We start from the raw sequence: 22,830 nt of genomic DNA, 5'->3' as shown, positions 1-22,830 counted from the left end.
CACGTGTATGTTGGTTTTATAGGTTTATTTACGAATGAACTGGGATATGTTGGTCAATACGCTACATTATACCTATAAGCTCTGGCTAGTATGTTTGCTGAGGTGTCAAGGGTGTTGTGCTAACTTACGAGTCTTTGAAATTGTTTTGTGTTGGTTTTATTCCTGTATGTTTATATATCAAGCTTATTAATGTAGAGCTTACCCGATGGTGTTCATCTTATTTGGCTTGGGTTGGAGCTGATGGTAACAGCGAATTAAACAAAAACTATGTATATTATGGCGATGTGCCGCTTTATCCTCTTTGGATTATGTCTCAATGTAAAAAAAAACCTGATGCCTGCAGTTTCCGAACGTGATAAGCTCAAAAGGCCTTTTGTATACAAGAGCTAACATATGGGGATGATATGTAAAATTATCAGTACTAGATGGATTTTTACTGTATTCAGTTTATATTCGAACAAGTTACTACAACAACGGTAAGAAAACTGTCGGTTTTACTTAATGCCAATACATATACCGTTTTGACATACTGCAGCAAAAACAGCCAATTTGAACGGTTATTTGTGTTTTCTAAGCTGTTGATACATGTTTTTTAAACATGCATGTTAGCATTTGTTTGTACGGAATTGACCCAATGAAAAAATACATTTAGAAATTAACTCACACTAGAAAATTAACCAAGGATTATGACATCCACATAAAATGAAAACCATGTAACTTCAGCCCCTGGGGTCAACTCCCGCCAATTACTATTTTTAATCTGCTACATAATAGTTTTGACATAACCCTGGGTTCGGAAACCTTAATAGTACTTGGCCTGAGGAATAAAAAAGGAGAGATGTCTAAAGCAAGACTACTTGTCCATGCATTTAAAATGCTACTTAACATAAAACCATTCGTTATTTTACTCATTAGCTAAAATAGTACCTTACGACAACACAAATGAAAGAAAATAAATCTATCAACTTCCAAACATAAAAAATAGTATGTAGGAAATAAGAATGGGTTCTCTTGATTATAAAGCCATATGTAACTTCATACTCGTGTAGCAAATTAGTTATGGTTGTAATGCGATGTAACGTAGTGATAGCTTTGACCAACGTAGGTAGGTGGATGTCATAATCCTTGGTTAATTTTCTAGTGTGAGTTAATTTCTAAATGTATTTTTTCATTACGGAATTGATTTTAACGACAAACGTTTTGGCTGAGTCTAACAGGTATAGAAACATTTAAGAAGTTTATTAAACTGCTTTCACATTCACACGTGTTTAATTTACCGTCAAAACACTATATGCCTTAAAAAGAAACCAGAAAATTCATTTTATAGAATTAAGTTTTTTTCGACTTCTTAGACTTTTTTATATACCATACGCTACTGTAAAAGTTGTCTTTCAAATTTTTATATATAATATACAAAACATGTATAATCATTGAAATTAAAGTGGTGCAGTTGAATTTTTCCGTACAAACAAATGCTAACATGCATGTTTAGACAACATGTATCAACAGCTTAGAAAACACAAATAACCGTTCAAATTGGCTGTTTTTGCTGCAGTATGTCAAAACGGTATATGTATTGGCATTAAGTAAAACCGACAGTTTTCTTACCGTAGTTGTAGTAACTTGTTCGAATATAAACTGAATACAGTAAAAATCCATCTAGTACTGATAATTTTACATATCATCCCCATATGTTAGCTCTTGTATACAAAAGGCCTTTTGAGCTTATCACGTTCGGAAACTGCAGGCATCAGGTTTTTTTTTACATTGAGACATAATCCAAAGAGGATAAAGCGGCACATCGCCATAATATACATAGTTTTTGTTTAATTCGCTGTTACCATCAGCTCCAACCCAAGCCAAATAAGATGAACACCATCGGGTAAGCTCTACATTAATAAGCTTGATATATAAACATACAGGAATAAAACCAACACAAAACAATTTTAAAGACTCGTAAGTTAGCACAACACCCTTGACACCTCAGCAAACATACTAGCCAGAGGTTATAGGTATAATGTAGCGTATTGACCAACATATCCCAGTTCATTCGTAAATAAACCTATAAAACCAACATACACGTGATACCTTTCACGCCCTCAATTATGGTACTCTCCTCCACTTCTAGATGTTAAACTAGAATTGATGTAAAGTGTATTTCACGGTTACTTTTCTAGTGACATTATGTTGAGATAGGGACCATACAAACGTAGGTATTTTAAACCTTTGGAGATGAGTGTAAGATGAGTCTTATTAGCAGTATAAATCATAACTATAATAGTCATTATACTGTCATAACTACGCCAAAGTATTGGTAAACATTTACAGTTTTGTTTTTGGGATTAAGAGTATGGTAGAGATCATATGTCTGTGAATGTATAACAAAGTAAGCCTACACAGTAATTATACTATTAGTCATAACAAACATAAGTACGAACCAGAAACACTAAACTGGAAGGTACATCTGACATATAGTAATTGGTGTCTTATCGTACAATTATTACGTAGCCAAACGTATCATGGACGTAGTTTGGTCATTACATTTCGATTTGGAGGAGTGTAGCTAGATAGTCCTCAATAGTAGTAGGTACCATTATGAAAGATTTAGCATGACTAGATACCATATGGCTAACAATTAAAGGTAAATGCACTGCTTTTCATTCACATCGGGTAATATAATTGAAAGTTATCATTTGATAAGCAGTTCTTTTTACATCTTTAGAGTATACGTTGAATATCAGTAGTTTTTGTGTTGTAAAAGAGGCTTTTTTATTTATTCAAAGTATATTAGAACCTCGATAACAGTAAAAGGAGCTTTACATAGGACTTCAAGTGTACCTATTTCATAGAATACATATCAATCTAAAAGACATCTCCGTTAAAACTATTGCTTAACATTAAGTATTTTTCAACACAGTGTCAACTTAAAAGAGTCGTAGACTATAGCTATAATACATTCATAGCAAATAGCCGTTTTCAATACTTTGAACATTCGGTACAAAATGCTATAGGAGAATGTGTTTACGATAGGCTTCACAACCCTTATGGTAAATGGGTTAAAAGTAATAGAAACCCACCCATTTATCAATAAACGTGGACTACATTACATTCGTAAAGGTTCTTGACTAAAACAAACATATTTAATCGGACTCGGGGCAAATAAAGGGCTTAGTGAAAATGCCGAATAACTAGATTTTAGTTAATAAAACACATGTCTCCAAAGACTGGACTCTGCTATTGCACAAGACGATAATGACATTTTCGCGAGCGCAGAAGACTACGTTTTCATGGCCGTAGGAGTCGACGTTTTTGTGATGACTATACTAACTTACATATTATTATTATTATGCATATACAAGTTTCCAGAGAAATCTTCAAGATTTAGCTATCATAGCGAGCTCGTTGTTGTACTACAGTTATATGTTATTGGTGATCGGTGGTTTAAATGTAGGTTTATGAATTAACTATCAAAGCATGTATAAATATTTGACTTTACGTATAGAAAACGTGTTCGGTTACACAATAAGAGAGTAATGTAGTTTAAGGACTGTACGACAATAGCAATTATATACAGGAAATAAGCTTAACCACTATCAAAATTACCTCCAAACGCATGTGATTCTCGAACTATCTTTGTCTACACTGATTTTAGCCTTCAAACATGTGTTATAGCTCTGTGTAGTATGTTTTCGGGTTGATTTAAATTGTAGTACATGGTAGAAATCACACTCTAATATTTTGTATTTTAAAATAATTGCCTGTTTGTTATGGTGACATACAGTATGGAAAGAACTGCTGTATTTTAAACAACAACGGGGCATTCAAATTAGTGGGTGTTCGGATTATGGAGTTACGGAGGTTCTACTGTATGAATAACATAGATCTTGCAGTATAACGGCAGAGTGTATTTGATATTTTTTATCAGAATTAAAACATATCTACCTTTCAACATATGTTAATATTTTACTAGCTGTTGTGGTTTGCCCATGATAATGGGTTAATTTACCTTACCCGGTCCGATTTAGTTGTTATTTAATATAACTAAGGTTTCAACGTCTGTTACATCAAGATGTACCGTTGTCAAGAATATCTGTTTTTCAACGGAAGTCAATCACTTGAGGGTCAATCAGGGGGCTTTGTACCTACACATTACACTCATAAATCCTTGGTAGGGTGTTCTCATAGACAGCTGTACTGTTTAATATTACTATCACAGGATAACACTCTGGGTATCAGTGATAACGTCACCATTGTACCTTTTATTAAATGTGGGCTAGAATTTGATTTCTCACTCAATACAGTACCGGTTTCACATCCCAACCCATATTATTCACAACACACAACCAACACACATCTAAATATCCCTAAATTAGGCCTACCTCCACACAGCTATTTTCATTAATGTTACTTTTTGTGTACATGTCTACCTGCTCATAAGTTCAAGTACTGTTGATATAATTAATCAATTTCATGTACTGTAAAGGGATACTCAACCAGTGGACAAAGGCAATTTAACTATTGTCTTATTTTATGGTTATTTCTTTGAGTCTGTCTGGAACCTTTTTCAACACATGCATTAGTTATATTGTCTATCGCATATATGCCATAGGTTTGTTAGGCATTACCAACTAGAGGTTGTCAGTGGTTACTTTTCCCATTTCTTGGTCATTAAAATACACCTTTAACTACAGAAACATTTACTGTAAGCGTACTATTTACTTTGAATGATGAAATGGTTGTAATTTCAGAGGCATAAAGCCTTTAGGTTTCAAAGAAACAAGTAAATCCTCGTTAAATATCTACAGTAAAGGCTAGTTTACAGGTTACCCATCATCGAGGACAAAGTGAAAGAGACAGGATTATACCTAGTTAAATATGGTTAGTAAATTATTTACCCGCTTAAGAGCGTTGATTATAAAAGGTTTTAATTTAGGCAATAGGTGTCTCAACAGGGTGATGGAATGAATAAACAATCTAGATATACAGAATAATAAATGGGATAGAAATAGGTATGCAAGGTACTCAGTGATGAGTAAACAAGGACCTGGTTGTGAGGTAGTGCATAAGTTACGTAAAATGTGTTTATTGATCCGTTGAAAAGTAACTGTAAGTTAAATAATTCAACAAAATAATACTTCCTGTTACGTCAGAAAGGAAAACGCACTCTGATAAGAGCCTCACAGATCTCAGTTGTAAGATGAACTTATTGTAGGGTATACTCAACAAATGTGATGGTGTAATAGTGAAAGATGTATACAGTTCTCATATTTTACTACATTAGTGTAATCTGTTTTGGTAACAGGTAGTAGTGAAGACACAGTTAATAAGTATGATCAGTGTTTTAATACATTAATGTAGTCTGTTGTAGTGAAACATTAAGTGAATCCCAGTGTCAGTTAGTTAGTTTCAAGTGGATAGTATTCCACAGTCAGAAGGTGAGTCTTTGGAAATTGCCATTGATTAAACTAGTTAAGTAAGGTATGAAATTAACTTGGTAAATTACTCATCCTTCAAATGTTTTATAGAGGTCTTGTTTTGTTTCTTGTCGTTTTAGTTATTCAGAACAATAATTCATCCAATCACAAAAAGAAGGCTACAAACCATAGAAATAAAATGTCATACACACTAGTGCTCCGGTGTTCTAACTAAACAAACTTCAGATTTTACAATAAACTTGTTCTGATATATGGCATTACATTAAAGCTGATTAATTTGGTGGGGACATATTACACTACCATTTTTGAAGTATTACCCCAACCGGATATAAAACAATCGGTAACTGATAGGGTTTTAAACCCAGTACCTCTGAGTTAAGGTAGTACATAAATATGTTTACATGCAAAGGTAGCTATCAACAGGTGTTATGCCGAAAAGATGACGTCACTCGTATATCGGATAAACAACACTCTACAAATGTGATGGTATATTAGTTGGATGTTTTAAAATACAGTACATGTAATAGTGAAAGTACGGTGCTTAAGTTTTAATACATTAATGTAATCCGTTTAATAGATAAATTACAAGTTACAGGGATACGGGTAGGTTATTAAAAGTTACCGTTGATTAAATCGTTTAAGTAAGGTTATCATTACTATAGAATCATTTTTACTAGCTATTCTGTTATTCAATACATCAATATACATAGCCCAAGGCATGTTTCGTCGACACTAGCGCTCCAGTGTAAATTAATAGACTTGTTTTAGTAAAAAGTGAGGTAATGATACGTATGCATTACGATCTTGGCGAAAAAGTGAGGTTAGGTCACTTAGCGGTAACAGTTGGTGGGAAAGCCTATGACAGTTCCTACGTGCACAAGTGAGGTTATGTTACAGATACATACAGTGAGGTTATGTTATTTGGAGAGAACAGTTAGCAGGAAGGCAATTTAACTTGCATATTAAGAACTATACAGAGCATAGTTAGACATCAAACATTTAATACACTCATATATAGAATTAACAGTATAACCATTATAGTGAAACTTATATCAAGTATGTTTTATACATTCATTACTAGGGACTTGTTATTTTAAATTAAATACCATCGACACTAGCACTCCAGTAATGAATTAATAAACTTGTTTAGGTAAAAAGTGAGGTTATGTTACGTATGCATATACAGTACGAGGTCACGTGATCAGCTAAGCTTTAACAGTAGTTGGAAAGACGCTGGAGCTGCAACCTGGTGGAGAATTTGAAACTATAACAACTGATACAACTCAGAGTAAAACATAAAGTGAGGTTATGTTACTTGGTGGGAAAACAGAGGTTATATCACATATACAAGATCATGTAATCAGCTAAGTATCGAACCCATTAACCTCTGAGCTAACCCCAATCAGGTTAGAATCGAACCCGTGAACATACAGCGCTAACCCAACAGGATTAAAATCGAACCCGTTAACCTCTAAAACTAACCCAACCGGGTTAAAATTGAACCCGTGAACCTCTAAAACTAACCCAACCGGGTAAAAATTGAACCCGTGAACCTCTAAAACTAACCCAATCAGATTAAAATCGAACTCGTGAACCTCTAAAACTAACCCAATCAGGTTAGGATCGAACCCGTTAACCAACCCAACTAAGTTAGAATCGAACTCGTGAACCTCTAAAACTAACCCAATTAGGTTAGAATCGAACCCATTAACCAACCCAACCGAGTTAAAATACAACTCGTGAACCTCTAAAATTAACCAAATAAGGTTAGGATCAAACCATTTAACCAACCCAGTCGAATTAGAATTGAACCCGTTAACCTCTAAAACTAACCCACCCGGGTTATAATCGAACTCGTGAACCTCAAAAACTAACCCAATCAGGTTAGGATCGAACCCATTAACCAACCCAACCGAGTTAAGATCCAACTCGTGAATCTCTAAAACTAACCCAATCAGGTTAGAATTGAACCCGTGAACCTCTAAAACTAACCCAATCAGGTTAGGATCGAACCCATTAACCAACCCAGCCGAGTTAAGATCCAACTCGTGAACCTCTAAAACTAACCCAATCAGGTTAGAATTGAACCCGTGAACCTCTAAAACTAACCCATTCGAGTTATAATCGAACCCGTTAACTAACCCAACCGGGATAGAATTGAACCCGTGAACCTACAGCGCTAACCCAATCAGATTAAAATCGAACCCGTTAACCTCTAAAACTAACCCATTCGGGTTAAAATCGAACCCGTAAACCTCTAAAACTAACCCAATCGGGTTAAAATCGAACCCATTAACCATTCCAATCGGGTTAGAATTGAACCCGTAAACCTCTAGCGCTAACCCAACCGGAAATAACATGTTTTGTGGTTGGTTAGAGTCGAACCTGTGAACCTCTAGCATCAAGGACTCACACTACTCCTACTACAACACAACACCATACAAGAAAAAAAACACCACAACCAGAAATGAAACGTTAAGTGAATAGTTAGGATTGAACCCACAACCTTAGGCTCATATACAAACAGTTAACTACAATACATTACAAAAGATCACGCCAACAGGATATGATACAAACTATGGTTGGTAAGGATCAAAACCGTGAACCTCTGAGATAAATGACTCACGCTACTCCCGTTACACTACAACAACATACTAAAAATAAAAATATCAACCTGACAAAAAGGGAAGCAGTTGGTGATTGGTAAGGATCAAACCCTTCAACCTCTGGGACCATAGGTTTATATACAAAAGGTTAACTATAATACATCACCATACCAACAAAAAAAACACCCCAACCGGGAATGACACGATTGGTGATTGGTAAGGATCGGACTCATGAACCTCCAGGATCATAGGTCCACATTCTAAACAAGTTACTGTAACTACTCCTACTACGATACTAAAACTCAAAATATCACCCTAACCAGAAGGGAAGCAGTTGGTGGTTGGTAGGGATCGAACCCGCAAACCTCTGAGATCAAGGACTCATACTACTACTCATACTACTCCCACTACGTTACAACACTATACAAAAAACACCCCAACCGAAAACGAAACGTTTGGTGATAGTTACTTGGTATTTTGCGAATAGTTAGGATTGAACCCGCAAACCTCTGGCTCATACACAACCTCATACATAGCCCACTGCTAGGAAGAACCATTTACACAATCCGTTACCCCATTGGACATACCAAGAGTACATTACATCTATGAAGTGTAAATTTAACATCCAACATTTGGTGGCCTTTACAAAGGCCGTTTTTTATACTCAACGGTAAAGTTCCGCTTAAGCCCTCTTTCAGCTATTTTTAACATTGGATACATGAATTATCATTGGTACACATTTGTTATGGACTACTACATTTAGATATGTATGAAATAAAATAAAAATATAATGTTTTTTTACACACCCTGTATATGTAAAGTAAGGTTGTCATTTACCACTATAAACACTGTATCTGTAACTGTGTTTAATAATTGAATAGAAATAACTACATTTACGTAAAGTGAGGTCATGGCGGGAAAGCAGATGGCACAAGAGTGAGGTTAATGTGATTTGGAAATACAGTTGGGGAGAGGTTAATTGGCGAGATACGTATACAATACGTAGTGTGAGGTTATGGCAGGAAGGATTTCACCTTGAAATTATGTTTCACAGCTGCTTATGTGGTCACAATTAAGGTTGTTGAACAGTTGACGACTACAATATATGTTACAACTACTTCCATAGCTGGATGGCTTAGACATTATCCATCACCTAGGAGGTCCGGGGTCGATACCCGGTCACACTTTTTATCCTATAATTAATTTGGTTTGTTAAGTACCTATATAAACAAATAAGGCTACGTCAGCTGGCGGGAACGACTGGCGGGAAAGCATACATACAAATAAGGTTATGGTAGGATCAGCTGATCAGATGGTTTACCTGAGGGTGTCACGTGATTTCACCTCAAGTACTGCCACCCCTACTTGTGTATGAGGCTGTGTATGAGCCAGAGGTTCACGGGTTCGATCCTTACCAGTCACATTTACAGTATTTGCTGAGTTTTATTTACATATACCTATATACTACAGTCCATAACAATGACAAAGCAAATTATAATTCCCATATCCATTGTTTAACCGACTGGAAAAAGGCTTAAGCAGAACTTTATCATAGAGAACAAAAATGGCCTTTCTAAAGGCCACCAATTGTTGAACATATAATAAACATTTCATAGATATTATGTATTGTTGGAATGATGGTTAATCTGAATAATGTTTCTTCCTAGCAGTTGGTTGTGTATAAGACTGTGTATGAGCCAGAGGTTCACAGGTTCGATTCTTACCAATTGCCAAACGTTTCATTTCCAGTCGGGGTGATGTGTTGATTTTTAGTATGGTGTTGTATCATAGTAGGAGTAGCATTAGTCGTTGATCTAAGAGGTTCACTGGTTCAATCCTTACCAATCACATTTACAATATTTGCTGGGGGAAGTGAGGTTATGTTATTTGGCGGGAAAATAAAAAGTGAGGTTAGAACACATGTGAGGTTAGACCACGTGGAAATTCTAGGGTACGGCTTAAGGAAAATACTGCTCTCTGATTGGCCTAGAGGAAATGTTTCTCTCTGATTGGCCTAGAGAGAATGCTGCTCTCTGATTGGCTAGGGGGCGTGGCCTAGAGATAGGGCTGCGCTCTGATTAGCTAGGGGGCGTGGCCTAGAGAAAGGGCTGCGCTCTGATTGGCTGATGGGCGTGGCCTAGGGGAGGGGTGGGGATGAAATGCTGCTCTCTGATTGGCGGGCCCAAGTACAGCGTACCCTACTTATATATATATTATTATTATATATATATATGAACGAGTTCGCGATCCAGCATGATCGGACCATGGGAACTGGGGTTTACGGGGAGTTTTATGGGGTAAAAATAGGTTTTTCCCATTTTTGACCCAAAACACATAAAATTTTGCAATTTCTTTCCAAACCATTTTGTAGAGCTTAAAAAAACAAATAATTTGGTATATTGAAGCGTTATTATGCGCCTAATAGTTACGGAGAAAATTCCAAAAAATTGTAAATTTAAAATTCCCATGTTATTCTTATGGAGAAAAAGTAAACTGTTGTAGTTTGCTTGTTTGTGAACATATTTTGATCAAATTTGGAAAATGTTTTTATTTCTTACTAACTATTCACATTTTCCAAAAAAAAAAAAAAAAAAAAAACAGTTTTATCCTCCCTGATGCAGCAAACCTAAGTACTTGTTAAACTAATTTTATTTAAATCAAGAATAAATAAATGTTATATTTTTAACTAGACATTTCAGTGTAAATCCAATCAGTCAAATGGAAATTCGCTTAGTATGCAGGTTTGCTGCGGCGGGGGTATTTTATATTTATTTTGTGATTATTTTTTAGCCTATTTCAATTTATAAAGGGATTCTGCACATCTACAGACAAATTCTAACAGTATGCGTAGATTTCCCCTGCGATGCACACGAGCTGGAAAAAAAGGTTTCCAAGAAACATGCTTGCCTACTATACATAGATTTACGTTACAGATAAATTGGTAAAGCAAACTTTAACGATCAATTATGACACTAATTTCAATTAGCAAAAAATCTACCGTTTCTTCCATACAATCACGTCTTATGTTTTTGGATCACGTGTAATTTTGGTACATCCTGTATATAAAGGACGACATATGGTATCCACCCAAGCATTGTTCTTGCCTCTGGTGCAACCCCACCCATGTGGTATAAGGTGATGTTGTAGAGTAGATGTTGTAATATATCGGGTCACTAATAATCTAAACTACTGTATATTGAAATGTTGTGCTAAAACAACACACCAGGGTACATTCTTTTGAAGCCAGTTTTGGTTCTAAAATGTTGGATTTGACATTCTCACTTATAGAATGTCCATCCTTAAGGATCAGATGAACTCAATTTTAAGGAGATATTTTCAGTTTATTATATAGAGGGAATTTTGCTGTTGTAGTATTTTCTTCGTTGTTTGTAACCCAATTTCAAGCGATTACGTAATCAAAATGAAACATTCAAACATGGTTTGTAGATTATATTAAGACCAGTTTACTACCACTGTTCGAATTCAATGCTTAAACATACTCTTAATGCATTTACTGATTGTCTGTGGAAGCTTAGGAAGTTTACTACTGATAGGATTTGTTTACCAAAATTGTTATGAAGATTACTGAGATAAACGTGATTATTGTTTGTTTACCTCGATTGCTGAGAAGTCGACTTTGATGAGTCGTCTTGTAGCTTTGAGAGGAGTCGTCGAGTCCGGCTGCATCGACTCATCGAACGGAACAACTGTAACAATGGGAAAACGTAAATACATACAATATAAACAAAGCTTTAAAAATTGCAAAGGATCAAAAAAGAACACTGATACTTGGAGAACCCAATTAGTAATATATCTTGTAACGAGCACGACATAAATTAAATTCACGAAAATACTAGATGCCAGAAACGACCTAAAAAATTGAGGACCTTTACAGAAAAAAACAGAACTTAACAGGTAAAAACTTAAAAAAAGGAATACGTGATGTAGGCCTATATGAAAATTATCGTGAAGGGTAGACTTCCGTTTTTGTTGGCACAAACAACCGAATGAAAATATCAATCGATCAAATATCGATCGATATATCGAACGAAACAATAGAATAATCTATATTTTCATTCGGTTGTTTGTGCCAACAGATACAGAAGTCTACCCTATTGTGAAATACTGCTGGATTCACTCGGTTAGGAATAATGCAACGAATTAACCTAACTGACTACGACACACAATATGAAGGAGAATCAAAAACACGTATGATGTTTAATTTAAATAAATAGTGAAATACTTAGTAATTCCTAGTACCTAGTAGTAGTTAATACCTAGTATAGTACACAGAGATCATAACTAAACCTTACAAACTAAATAACCATCCTACTTTTTAGTTACGGTTGGGTTTGCGAAATTAATTAAAACTGAACCTGTCATTGTAGAGATATGCGACTAAAATTTATTTGCCCACTTTTTACACCTAACCTGGTGCACAAACGTAAAAAAATTTTTAAAAAAAAACTTATTTTAACATTGCATTGTATATTAAAATAAAACAAGTTATTTGAAAAATTTATTTTTGAATTTTTGTAATCAAGTAGAAGCTGATGATTTGCCAAAATAGCACCAGCTGTTAATTTTATACAAACCAAAGTTACAAAGCACAATAAAATCGTGCATCCAAAGAGATATAAAGTTTATACCATTTTTTCAAGAGTGTCAGCCGAATTTTTTTAACTTGATTATTGTATTTTTACCAACTTCATTCTGCTGTGTAATTAAATACTCAACGCTGCTGTTGACGATGTAAATTATCTAGAGTTGAAAGCAGAAAATAGACAAGAGAGTTAATTAACTGATAATTAATAAATGAGATTATTTATTGTTTCAACGAAAGCTGGTGGATTATACCTCCATTGTTGTGTTCTTTTGCTAAACAGCTGATCTGTATGGATTTATCTATCTATACTATTATAAAGAAGAGGTGGTGTCTGTGTTTGTATGAGGTAATCTCAAAAACTACTGAACCTATTGGGCTCAAATTGCACACAAATGAAGCTACAGCTCCGAGGATACATATAGAACTATTCCCGCTTCGATATTGTCCTAGGGCTCTGCCCCGTGGGCTTTCAAAAATCGGAGGTGAGAGATTTTAAAGTAAATTTTGATTGATGGTATCCATGACAACAAAGAACAAACCTACAAAGTTTAAAATGTAAACAAGCAGTACTAACTGTCAAATTGATTTTGATTTCACAATTCCATACAGCTGGTTCAAACATTCATTTAAATACTGCATGAATATTAGAACAGAGAGGGTAAGGATCATATTTAAAATAATGATGTCACTATCCTGAATGAAAACATTATTTAACATTATTTAAATGGAGCTGTCAAACCATACGCTAATGTCACTTTATACTTACATGCCAACCCCGTACGAAGGACGGGTACTCTGCTAGTTTTTTATAAGTAATTATTTCATAAAAAGAGGTATTTTAGTTGTGTAATTTTTAAAAGAGGTGTGATTTTGAATTTTATTGCTTACAGAGTATGTGATTTATTTCTCAAAGAAAGAATCGATGTAAAAGTATTCTAGATTCCCTCTGAACATCTACTCAATCAAGATCTTGCGAAATGGAAGTAGTTAATCTTAATAGAAGCCAGCCGAGTGTAACCCCATCCACTCTCAGTCTATATTCAGTTGGCAGTGGTGATCACTTTTGAATGACCTGAGAAATGTAATCCATTTATATATGATTTATACTTCAGTGGTATAAATAATTGTAAATTACATGATTTTACGCAGGAAACCAACATACCCAAGCTACCCCCCCCCCCCTCCAACAATAAAAACGTGACTAGGGAAAAAGCTGTGAATTATTTAAGAAAATGGATGAGATCTATAATATTTGGTCGAACTTTGCAATTTTTGAATTTGATTTAAAACCGTTGTATAAACATCCCTGGTATTTCAAGAAAACGTTTATATTTATATCCACGAAACACCGAGAGTTCTCAAACCACATTTTAATGCGAGATAACGAAGAATAGGCTTGGAACAATAAATTATAAACACTTCAACAAATTACTCTTTGGGATAAAACCACAACACATCACAGAAACGGTGAGCTGACGTAGAACGTCTAACGGAATACCACTGAGAAGCTGCAGCTCTGAAGATGGCATCAGCAACTATGCCGAAACGTCAAAACTGTGTAAAACGTCAAAACGTCGATGCGACTCTGAAATTCCCTAAATATCACGACAGTGATATGGTGCGTAGCCGTATAAGTCTCCCCTTTAATAAAATAATTACTTTAATATCAAAATTGGCATTTCAATGTATTGTTATACAAGACACACTATCGATATAGAAGGCCAGTGTGGTGCGGGAGTTGGCCGCCAAACGAGCGAATGTAGTCGTAAATCGGTCTGGAAATGTCAAGTTACAGAACAAGGACGATGACTTTGCCATCTTGTGAAGGCAGTTAGTAACAAGGCGACTTGTGTCAGAGATGGGGCAGATAATCGTCACATGATCTGTGTATTTTGTATTATTGCATGAATCGTAGAGTTTAGGTGCTTGAACTTAAATAACGCAATATAGTTTCGAAACTAGTCGCCCAAACTAAAAAAAATTACGTTGTAATTTAGGATTGATGACGTAATTAAGGTATGTAAACCTATTTTATATTGTCAATATTCAATCCTGGAGGCAATGATTAATTAAATAACGCATATACATACACGTTTTTAATACAATTGAACAGTCAATTAATTTGTCATTTTATGTGTTTCAATTGTCAATACCATTAATAACCTAAACAATAGATAAACACCCTTCAATTACCATTTTAACTAGGTACTGTGTGTTAAACTATAAATAAACCCAGCTGAGGAAAAACTAAGAAGTAACCAACCAAATCTGACTGGGAATTTCAAATACATTCCAATGCATTACTCATTTATACTAACACCAGACTTCCTATGTAATGTAAATATTTGAAGCCAACAAATGTGGTTGAGATGGTATTCCAACTAATGACGATATTCTGTGTCAAGTGATTAATCAATCAGTTGTTTGCTACAATTCTATGCATTGATTTAAATTAATATTTAATCCTATAAACTAGTACCCCCTGGTGAGATGGTCCTGAACTTCATCTATTTTCTTGGCTTCAAAAGTTTACATTACATGGTAATTCTATTCTGTGTATAGTCAATGCTAACACGTACAAGTTGCAGTCATCCTGGATTCGGCAAAGAAGTTTTGCGAACTCGTTATTGAGGTTGTTACGACGGGTTCTGCGACAAGCGAAATATAATATCACGTTTGCCAACTGAAACGTGATATCATGCAGAGGAAGGAACCAGTTTTGTAAACTTGTTAGAAAATAGCGAGGTTTCACAAATTACAAAAAAATATTTAAAGTTGCGAATATTCACCGTTAAAAACGAATATATCAGGCGTAACTGGGTACAAAAGGTCAACATAGAACTGTCTATGGAGGCGTTAAAGTAAGGTAATGCGACAAGGCACGCAAGAAGCCTGAGAAATGCATTTCAATCCAATAATCAGATTATCAAGCAAAAAGCAAGCGTTGGTCAGGGCTAGAGGATTGCGTGTAGCTAAATTGTGTCGGATTTGATGTCAAAAATACTACAAGTCATTGATTAGCTTGTACGCTTTGATTTTTGATTAGGCACTATATTATACCATAGACAAAACGCTCCCAGTGGTGGACGCCAGAACCTATGCTAACCGCAGCACGGCTGTTCATCTATATTTAATTATTTTTGTCTAGTATTGTACCAGCTGGGAAATGTTAAACTACACTATTCTTAGCCAAGTGTGTTACTAGACCTATTGTACTAAGAATAAGTCGTAGAATTACGATATAAATAACAATTTAAAATTGGGAGGACTTTTGTCTTAAAGATCCATTAGATGGAAATCCTAAACTGAAAATAACCTTTGTCTTCACTTATCATCATCATTTAATTCCTCTTCCGGGTACCTTCTATCACAACATCACATTAACATAACTGTTTGTAGATGGTTTATCACTAAGCCATTAGCAGCCCAGATAAAGTTAGTTCCAAAACCTTTGTATTCCAAAAGGATATGGTTTAAAAGGAAGTTTCAAGCTTTTTTTTGTACGTTACGAAAATTGAAATATAATTTAGAAGTTGATTTCTTTATGAATAAAACAATTAATTTACCTCATACATAAAAAATGACACTATTCAAGGAATGTAATGATTTAAACACCCACAGAAAGACACTACAGACAAAGCAATGGGCTTGAATGAATGCAGCACCGTATGTATGTCCAACTAATTCAACTATGCAGATGCATCAAAACATCGGCGACTATAACCGTGGGATATAACTGAATCTTCTCGTCATACGCAACTAATTACAAGAAACGCACTCATGTTTAGGAAATTCCTATAGATAATAATCCAGTCAAATCCAGCAAAACACGCAATTATTGACAAACCGTTATTGCGTTGCTGTTAACGGCAACTAGGAAGCGACTGGTGTTAATTGTTGCGTTTGTAGCTAGCAATCGGCGCAACAAAGGATTGCGCTATTGCTCTCGACGGCGCAATCTTGCGCACGTTATAATTACATTCACATAGACACGCCCTACGTTGTGCAATGGGTCCGGTCACTGAGTTATTCGGTAGAGCAAAGTTCAAGGACAGAATAATTATGGCAGTAATTTAAACCTAATATAACCTTTCTAACTTTGCTCCTGGTATTAGGTTTCTACTTTCAATCTAAATCTTTAATCCCTGGAAAACTCGAATATAATTTAGATTAGACGTGATAACAATAGGCCAACAAGTACAGACAAAATTGACTTAAAACGCAATTTGCTGCATTTACTTGTCATTGAAAGGTTATCAAAGGAAATCGATCTACGTGTAGTCATTAGTCTTATGGCGTTTTAGGAGCGACAGCCTTAGATTAACTTACTTGGTTGAATAATCAAAGTGTGTACTTTTAAAAAGCAATTTGTCATACGTTGAAGATATTAAGTTAAAAAGTAGAATATTGAATTCTAGTTTATTATTTAGGTTTATCCTAGCTAATACAGCATTTAAACCAAGTACACAACAATACACTGCCTTAAAGTGGAGGCATTCTAAAGCTTAGATCACAACGGAAACAATTGACAACTTACTAAACAATGCAAAACTCGAAAGTTGGAAACGTAGAGATTCATTTGTAACCTAACTGACAACTTTTTCCCTCATAGTTGTATGGTTTGAAACCTCACATAACACAGACAGGGCCGTCCGAAGGGGGGGGCAACCGGGGCAAGCTGCCCCGGGCGCCGCGGCTGAGGTGGCTCCGCGCAGCGGCTATTGGTAATAACCCGAAATTTCGGGAAATTTTCGGGAAAAATCCCGATTATCAGGACATGATTACATTTGATTCGGGAATTTTTTGGGACGGGATTTGATCCGATCATCGGCAATTTTGCCGCTTCGCGAGTGACGATGACGCCGCTATCGCGAGCGATGTTCACGGTAATTCCACGAACGCAGGAGGCGAAGTCATTTGGACGATCGCGCCGTGATCGCGGAGTCATACCGACGATTGCATCGTGACCGCGGAGTCATACAGACAATCGCGCCGTGACCGCAAGTCATATCGACGATTCCGCCGTGACCGCGAGTCATACCGACGATTCCGCCGTGACCACGAGTCATACCGACGATAACGCCGTGACCGCGAGTCATACCGACGATAACGCCATGACCGCTAGTCATTCCGACGATTCCGCCGTAAACGCGAGTCATACCGACGATTCCGCCGTGACCGCGAGTCATACCGACGATTCCGCCGTGACCGCGAGTCATACCGACGATAACGCCGTGACCGCGAGTCATACCGATGATCACGCTGTGACCGCGAGTCATACCGATGATCACGCCATGACCGCTAGTCATTCCGACGATTCCGCCGTGACCGCGAGTCATACCGACGATAACGCCGTGACCGCGAGTCATACCGACGATAACGCCATGACCGCTAGTCATTCCGACGATTCCGCCGTAAACGCGAGTCATACCGACGATTCCGCCGTGACCGCGAGTCATACCGATGATCACGCTGTGACCGCGAGTCATACCGACGATTCCGCCGTGACCGCGAGTCATACCGATGATCACGCTGTGACCGCGAGTCATACCGATGATCACGCTGTGACCGCGAGTCATACCGACGATTCCGCCGTGACCGCGAGTCATACCGATGATCACGCTGTGACCGCGAGTCATACCGATGATCACGCTGTGACCGCGAGTCATACCGACGATAACGCCGTGACCGCGAGTCATACCGATGATCACGCTGTGACCGCGAGTCATACCGATGATCACGCTGTGACCGCGAGTCATACCGACGATAACGCCGTGACCGCGAGTCATACCGATGATCACGCTGTGACCGCGAGTCATACCGATGATCACGCTGTGACCGCGAGACATTTCGACCGCGAGTCACAATTTTCTATACCTGTAAATTTTTACCCTTTTTTTGTTTTGATAGATCAGTGCCATAAATGGTAAAAATTAATTTCGTTTGTCTTTTTTGGTAACTGCAATACTCAAAACTGTCGTTTATGCACAGGAAAAATCCCGTCCCGAACTAAAAATTCAATCCTGTCCATCCCGTATTAACATAGTATTAAAATATGTGAATGCGACTATTACTGGGGGGGGGGGGGGGCACCACGACCACATTTGCCCCGGGCGCCGCTTACCCTAGGGACGGCCCTGAACACAGAACTAAGTAAACCCAATACTGTAGTATTAAAGGCAAACGGTTCCTACTGATCAAAGGGAAACTGAGCGATTCCAGAAGTAGATCAATGTGAGGTCAAGCGACATTGAGTGAGGGAAAGATCAAAGGAAGAGCTGTGTGATCGACAGAAGCTTAACCGTATTTCCTTTATTGTATTGGAAATAGTAATAAACCCTAGAATATAATATATTCTATGTAATATTTCCAATATATCTCTCTCGCATATTGCACTTTTTGCAACGTTCAACCATTTCAAAGCGTGTAACGTCGACTTTTGAATGCTGAATCCCGTCCCATTTATACAGACTATGTCGTCATTACGGACATTTTCCAACACGATTGTTAAAGAACTAATGTTTGGAAAATTTCTATTTTTTCAATTTTTTAAATATATACAGTAATTTTATATTAAATAAATCTCAAAGAGTGATAATGCGAAACGATTAACACGACTCCATTAAAGGTTCTTAATAGAAGGAAAACGTAAGTTCATCTTAAGCTTCTAACGAGTTAACAAAAACAAACAACATCAAAACCGGAGATTTCGTAACAAGAGTGACGAAAATATACAATCAAGTGAAATGCACAAAACACTCCGCCGCGAAAGTCCTCCCGGAGGCTGAGAAGAGAGTAACAGATTACTGGAGTAACGGAACTGCCACAGCTGGAGTCACGAGGTCGTGTGTGACGTCATACCCGCCACCTGGCAACAGCTGATTGTGAAGTCTCAATCATTGTACCTGTGCCTATAGGATAGTCGATCTAAGTATTTAAAGAAGAATATAACTGTTTAAACCTCTTGTTTGGGCCAAACAAAAGTGTCAAAATAATGAAAAAAAAACATATACTAAACAGCTGATTCGTCCTATTGTTACGTGACACTAAGGAAGATTTAACAGCTGATTGTGAAGTTATAATTACAAACTTACAGAAAAGCTAAGCCATAGCCAACTTTAAGGCCGTGGCGTTGGTGGGTGGCCTATTGCCACTGTAATAACCATAATTACAAAGGTGTACACATAAACATTGCGCAGAAGCTTATGATATAACACGTAATGTCTCTAGTGTTTTTCTCTTTCCTCACACAAGATTTCTATGTGTAAAAGTGCTTTAAACCCATTAGTTAACCCTTATAATTCTTAATGTAGATCAATATAATACATTTATTAAGTTGATTTAGCATGTGGTAAACATTTCTATGTGTCTCGCTGTTTATTTATAACGAAAGATAAAGATAGTACTATTTGGACAGTAAACATTTACGCCTACAGCGATTAGTAAAGATGATTCACTGGGTTTTCACATATTATTGAAGGTTAGTCAAGGTTATAACATTTTCATGACTAAAAATACATTTTACATCCTGTGATTATGTATTATGTAGTGTATAAGTGATACTCCAGATAATAATATACAGTAGTGTACACACCACGGCCCGTCTCTGTACTCTGTACCATGAATCTTTAACGACAATTTGTGAGTTGAGCTAGACGATGAAGTAGACAAATCTGGAATCGATAAAGACATTTGTTCACATGACAGCTGAATGCCTCAGCTTACAATGATGTCCGGGCGTGAAAAATCATCTCCCCAGGAAACATGATATGAAAATATGATTTTGGAAAAGTATAAATCAAGAATTTTGAATACGAAATTATAACGTATTAATAAATAGGTACTCTTTGCAAAAAGACGAAGTAAACTAAAACGCGTAATAAGCAGCTATACAGTAACATATTACAAGAAGAATACTATTTGAAAACAAAAATTGAGTTACTTTTAGGATAGAAGTAGGTTATTTATATAAAACGCGCACCATTTTTTTTGGAAGAATCTAAAACAAGTATTTTTAATAAATTAGAAAATGCAGAATGAAACAAACAGAATCCAAAAACATCTTGAAACGTCTTATTCTAGAACGTTTCTAGGATGTTATCGATCGTTCTATGACACTAACAATGTTTGGACAAGTGGTGTATACGCCAGTATTGATTTTGGCAACACATAACCAACAAGAAGAGCTTTTGGCCTACATTTCGTAGTTGAACCAACTCAGCTAGCTAAATTATGTAGTTGGACATAAGTAGAGAGATAAATGCAAAACGTGAATATTTGAAATCACATTTGAATTAGATTTTAAACACATTATTATAGTTTGAGATAGATTGTTGAATATTTCATTTAACACTACTTCTGATTACAGTCCGTATCCATTCAATGATTTATGCCATATACGGTGGGAGTAACTATGACGTTTTATAGGTAAAATACCAAAAATTGTAATAACTTTTAAACCGTAAACTATTTTAATTAAATTTAAAAGGATTATAACATAGGTACTAAATTAAAATCAAAATCGTTCAAAGTGTTTATATTAAAAAAAGATTTTACAATTGATTTATCAAAATTAGACTACAGGTATAGTCTGTATCTAATACACATCCAAACATAAAGATATCCCTTTGAAAACTACTTTTTTGTGTTCAGAGTACCCAAAACGGATATATCCATCCACAGCTCAATCTAGAAAATGTTTACGAAAAAAGTGCGCAGTGCCTCTTTTTTTAGTTTAAAAGTAACTCATGTAAGGGATGTATAGATATGGCGGTAAAGAGAATAAGTACCTAAAAGCTTCAATGAGAAACATTTCTTGAGGGAAACATCCATACAGATTAGGTGACCTGTACTACCTGAGTAACGCCCCTGCTGTAGTCATAACTTATGATATACAGCATTATAGACACTATGCATATACGGATAACGATATGGAAATAACGTTGCACCATGGTAAATGAATTGTAATTGTTTATTGATAACGGATTGGAATCGCCTTTATTTTTAAAACGTTAAAAACTCTATCTAAAATTGTAAAATTTTAAAATATATTTGAGTTGCATTGCCATTTTTAAAGATTATACACATTAAACAACATAGTACAACAGTAATGCTTTGAACAAAATTTAACTCTATGAAACACTGATTATACGTATAATAGGTACATCCTTCTTGGGTCATACGAAATGGTTCTCCCTTTGCAAGATGGAAAATACAATATTGTTTAGTTTCTAGCAACTGTTGCAATACATTCTTTTGACGATTGCATACCTAATACAAATATACGACCGCAATCATATTTTCCAGCATCATTCGGCACGTAACCACTTTCGCTAACAACTCAGAGAACAAAACAGCAGTACGTATCTATTGACGGGTGACATCTCATGATAGACACAGTCAGACAAACATACTAAACAAACGACTTTCACTATGTACCAAGAGTTATCTGGACATGCCCCACATTCGTATTGTCCAGTGCCCCAGTGTAGCGTCTAGCAACTGGGGCATTCTCATCAGCTTACAACATGGATCTGTACTCACGGAACACCCTGTGTTTCCTGGTCACATGAAGTTGCGAGATGCGTTTCTGCATTTACGTGCAAGACTATTGTTCGCTATGTCTTTCAACACCAATGGTCTTTTTACGTTTGAAAGAACGAAGGTTAAATGTTAGGGAGAAATTATCTTAAGTGGACGAGTAGCTCAATGACGTAGGCAAGATGTTTTAACATAAAAAGGTATTTTTCTATTGGAAATTAATAGGTAATTTTAAAATTGTGTTGTAATTAGTTTGTCTCCCGTGTGAGTAAGAACGTAATTTAGGTTATAGTGATTTTCATTGTTTTACTAAAAATTTCCATAATATCTGCTGAACAACCTACCTAAAGTAGCAGACAAGTCCAATCAGCGGTTGACAAGGTCAAACGGTCGAAGTCGCATTCACATCAGTCGAAGGTACATTACTGTGACCCCAGTTGACATAAGCAGAAACACCATGATCTAACGGTGCATAAAATGTACAATTTAGCTGTGTGACGTTTAAAGATGCAAGAGTAACAGAACACCGGAAACTACCTCAGCACTATACATGCGCGCTAAGGTACTTAGTTGGCTGTGTTGGAATGAATAATAAATTTCCTATCACAGTTTGTCAGGAGTTTTGCACAAACTATTACACTTA

The 22,830-nt window shown here is 36.3% G+C and overlaps 1 protein-coding gene across 3 annotated transcripts in view; it reads right to left on the bottom strand.

Moving 5' to 3' along the window:
• LOC128999463 (protein spire-like) overlaps positions 1 to 22,830 on the bottom strand; it is a 205,204-nt gene that overhangs the window by 28,513 nt on the left and 153,861 nt on the right. For all 3 annotated transcript variants that reach the window (XM_054426000.1, XM_054426002.1, XM_054426001.1), the window contains one exon: positions 11,657 to 11,748. In XM_054426000.1, the coding sequence (XP_054281975.1) occupies positions 11,657 to 11,748 (92 nt within the window). The remainder of the gene's footprint in view (positions 1 to 11,656; positions 11,749 to 22,830) is intronic.

Source organism: Macrosteles quadrilineatus, unplaced genomic scaffold (genome assembly GCF_028750875.1).
Source record: "Macrosteles quadrilineatus isolate MER2022 unplaced genomic scaffold, UCM_ALF_1.0 Scaffold_8__2_contigs__length_117827958, whole genome shotgun sequence".
Taxonomy (NCBI): Eukaryota; Metazoa; Arthropoda; class Insecta; order Hemiptera; family Cicadellidae; genus Macrosteles; species Macrosteles quadrilineatus.
Note: the sequence above shows the minus strand (reverse complement) of the source record. Positions and strands in the feature narration are given on the sequence as shown.